Source organism: Crocuta crocuta, unplaced genomic scaffold (genome assembly GCF_008692635.1).
Source record: "Crocuta crocuta isolate KB4526 unplaced genomic scaffold, BGI_CrCroc_1.0 scaffold70, whole genome shotgun sequence".
In the NCBI taxonomy this organism is placed as follows: Eukaryota; Metazoa; Chordata; class Mammalia; order Carnivora; family Hyaenidae; genus Crocuta; species Crocuta crocuta.
The window spans coordinates 16,972,156-16,975,836 of record NW_027528417.1 but is presented as its reverse complement, the minus strand read 5'-3'; the positions used below and the strand labels follow the sequence as shown (position 1 = coordinate 16,975,836).

Sequence of the window (3,681 nt, the reverse complement as noted above, 5' to 3'; positions counted from 1 at the left end):
GTGGAGACAGGGATGAGGGCCCTAGGCTGCCTAGTGCCAGGGGAGAAATCTTTAAGTGGAACTTCTTGGGGTAGTAGGGGATATCACATGAACCCTCCACCCACATGACGTATTGTTCTAGAATTGTTACAGTATTTGGTCTCTGACAGCTTTGGTAGAAGAGGGGACCTTGTAGAAGTTGAGAGAAGGGAGATGGAGAGGACCAAAATGCTAATAGTCACATTACTGTTTGTGCACTGTGGTGAGTTGCCCTTGAACTGTCCAGGACAGAGCACTGTCAGAGGTACAGTGTTTTCCAGCTCTGCTATGTGTCAAGTTTTCTTCTCATGTTATTGAGGAATATCTATGACTTTCAGTTATTTTCAGTCCTATTTCCCTACTCCCAACTTCTTCCTCTTTTCCTTTCCCTCCCCTCCATATACCCCATCCATCTTTCCCCTAGACCCCCAAAGTCTGACTACAAGTAATTTCAGGCAAGCCTCACCCAATCACTCCAGCTGGGTTAGGGGTCCCTCTGTAGCCTTCAACTCACCTGCACTGTAATTTCTAGTTTATTTACTTCCTCTCCAGTTTCGAAAAGTAGGACCTTTATCTTGTTTAGCATGCTATCCCCAAATGCCCCAAACACCACACAGAAGCAGATGCTCAACAAATGTTTAATTTATTAAGTGTACCAGGATAGACTTCTAATTTACTGCATTTTCATTTTTCTCTAGATATTATAATAGCTAAGCCAATAGCGGTACATGCTAGTCTTTTTTCTTTATACAATATAGACAAAAAGCGCTAGGAAGCTAGACACCAATCAGCTATTTTTCCCTGGTACCAGATGATCATACTGCTGAGTTCCTTCAAATCATTAATACAGCATTACAATGCTGCGTAACTTGTTGAAGATCACAGGATAAAGTGTAAAGTTTTCAATCCATTTTACAAAACCAGCAAACCCTACAACAAAATCCTACAGGAAAAAGAACAGTCTCATTTGTAAACATCAGTGTAACGGTATGTAAAATGTAACAAAACAGCAAGATACAAAACCTAAATCCTAGTTACACAAATACAGCTTCTAATTAACGGCCTACACCCATCGATACTACTTATGACTCAGACAGTAGCTTTCATAACCAGGAGGACGCTGCCGGCCACCTTTGCATCAGGCCTCACCAGGGGTGGATGCCAGCCCTTTGATTGGCCCTAGCCCTAGCCCTAGCCCTCATACTGGCCTCAGCTCTGGCCTTGGCCCTGGCCCTGTCGGCTTCGTCTGCCAGGGCCTCACGGTACTGCACTGGCCAGTAGTGGGGTTCTTTCTTATGGAGTTTGGCCACGAACCCCAGGACTTTCATCTTGCTGATTTCCAGGTTGCTCCGGGGACCCCAAGAGAATTCACATTCCGGCGGACTGGTGTGAGGCACCTGCCTGTAACTGAGGTATCGCTGCTGCACAAAATCTTCCAGAATAAGCCTCTTCGTGTACCCAAAGAGGAAGTGATACTTTGAGGGACGCACCCCCAACCGACGCAGCATCTCCCAGACCTGTGTCTCCCTGGCACTATTACCTTTCATGTAGATAAGGCCCAAGATCATTATTAAGAGACCCAATCTGGGGCCATCTCCTCCCAGATCCTCCTCCTCCTCCTCCAGAGGTTTTAGTTTGTTGATGAGGATGTAAGTGTGGTGCTTGCGGCCAAGCTGTTTCAGCTCGAAACCAAAGACATACCGCAGATGCTCTGCGGCCCTTGCGATGATCTCAGGGAACAGATCCTTCAAGTCTCCGATAACGTATTTCACCATCTCGGAGCGAGTGATGGGGCTCTTTTTCTTGTCCTTCACCAGCAGGAACTGCACCAGCTCGGCCACCGTCCGATCCAGACGGCGGTAGGCCCTGCGCCGGGCCAAGGCTTTGGCTGCCAAGGTCCTCGCGCCTTTTGGGGTGATGGCGGGCTCCGCAGCCCCCTCCTCCCTCCCGGCGCCACGATCCTCCTTGGAGCTCTCCTGCCGGAGGCGGCTCGGGGCCTCCTCCTGCGAGGCGGTCAGGGCCTGGGTCTCACCGTCACGGCCACCATCCTTCTCCCCCTCGGCCTGCGGGATGGGGAGAGCTCCGCTCTCGGGTTTCTGCAACATGTTTTCGGGGAGGCAGGTGCAGAGCGCGTACACGGGCCGAAGGGTGTGCAAGCCGCTGCGCAAACCCCGGCGGAGGGGCGGGACAATGGCTGGGGCGACGGGAGGAGGACTAGGAGAGCGGTCAGAGGGGGCTTTCGGGCTGCTGGGCGGCACAGCACAGGACTCGGCAGGGTTGCCGCAACGCCGCGGCACAGACCAGCGGCGCGGCCCCGGCGCAGCCTCAATGCGCGCCCGCGCACCCGGTCGCCCGGGCACTTCCGGCCAGCTCCGCCAAGATGGTGGCCCCGGGGCCGCGCGAAGCCCCTCCCCTTCCGGCTCCCTCTGGGTTTGGGTTTCCGTGCCAGGGTGGTGGGAACCGTGCCCTCAGTGCTGCCATTTAGGCTCCAGAGCCGGAGGGGGCTAACTAGGGCTTTTTCATCCAAGACGTGAAGAATGGGAAATGTGTCCATCGACAGGGTTGAAATAGGAATGGAGTTCTAGCCACGCTTTTTCAGCAAGTGCTTGTTTGTTAAGAGTGTGTATTTAGGGTTTTCCGCGATTTTGCTGCCCCAGGTGCAGGGTGCAGAGAGGTGAAGGCTTGGAGATAAGGCTGTGGGGGCCAATTGGGGCAGAACTTTGAAGAGGACACGAGGGATATTGAAATTTATTTTCAACACGATGGGAAACGACTACAGGGAGTTTAAGCAAGGGAATCTTGGGACCAGATCTGTATCTTTACAGTTTGCCCCGGTGGCAGTCTGCAGGATGGATTGGAGTAGGGACACCAAAAGCTGGGAATCCAGTTTGGAGTATTATTATAGTGCAGAATAGGAACTGAGTCTTGGCCTGTCTTGTTCATTGATGTATTCCCAGCGCCCAGAACAGTGCCTGGCACCTAGAGCGTCTCCATAAATATTATAAAATGGATAATGAGGGAGTGAGGATAGCAGATTATACAGGGATGAAAGGAAATTGATGAGATATAATGAAGTACAGCTGGCTTCATAACTTCAGAAATAACGACTGACTGGAGGAATGGGGAGATTCTTTGACCTAATCAAACTTTACTCCCATTACTTTTTCTTTTTACCCCCACTTCTTTTTTCCTTTTTCAAATTTTGTGGAAGAGAGCACGCATTGGGGTGGGGGGGCATGCAATAGGACAGGAAGAGAGAGAATCCCAAGCAGGCTCCACACTCAGCATGGAGCCGGACCCGCAATCTTGAGATCATGACCTCGGCAGAAATCAAGAATCCCACACTCAACCAGCTGAACCACCCAGATGCCCCGACATACCCCAGTTCTTTCTCCTCTCTCTCTCACTTCTCCTTCCTTCCTTCCTTCCTTCCTTCCTTCCTTCCTTCCTTCCTTCCCTCCTTCCTTCCTTCCTTCCTTCCTTCCTTCCTTCCTTCCTTCCTTCCTTCCTTCCTTCTTTCCTTCCCAGGGCTCAGTAAGTGTTACCTTCCCACTGTGCCAAACATTTTGAGTACAATATAATTTAGTCCTCACAAATCTCTATTAAGAAGGTATTATTATCCTCATTTTACAAATGGGAAAATAGTTACAGAAATCACCTGTT

At 50.6% G+C, this 3,681-nt stretch overlaps 1 protein-coding gene across 1 annotated transcript; it reads right to left on the bottom strand.

The window, feature by feature from the left end:
- Nucleotides 1-640: 640 nt before the first annotated feature.
- On the bottom strand, nucleotides 641-2,377 carry MAGEF1 (MAGE family member F1). The gene has a single exon (XM_077754561.1). The coding sequence runs from the start codon at nucleotides 2,121-2,123 to the stop codon at nucleotides 1,164-1,166; it is 960 nt and encodes a 319-aa protein (XP_077610687.1). The 5' UTR covers nucleotides 2,124-2,377; the 3' UTR covers nucleotides 641-1,163.
- Nucleotides 2,378-3,681: the final 1,304 nt, after the last annotated feature.

Bases quoted from the DNA above. Each gene is read 5' to 3' on its own strand.
- MAGEF1 (XM_077754561.1), bottom strand. From the start codon at position 2,123: ATGTTGCAGAAACCCGAGAGCGGAGCTCTCCCCATCCCGCAGGCCGAG.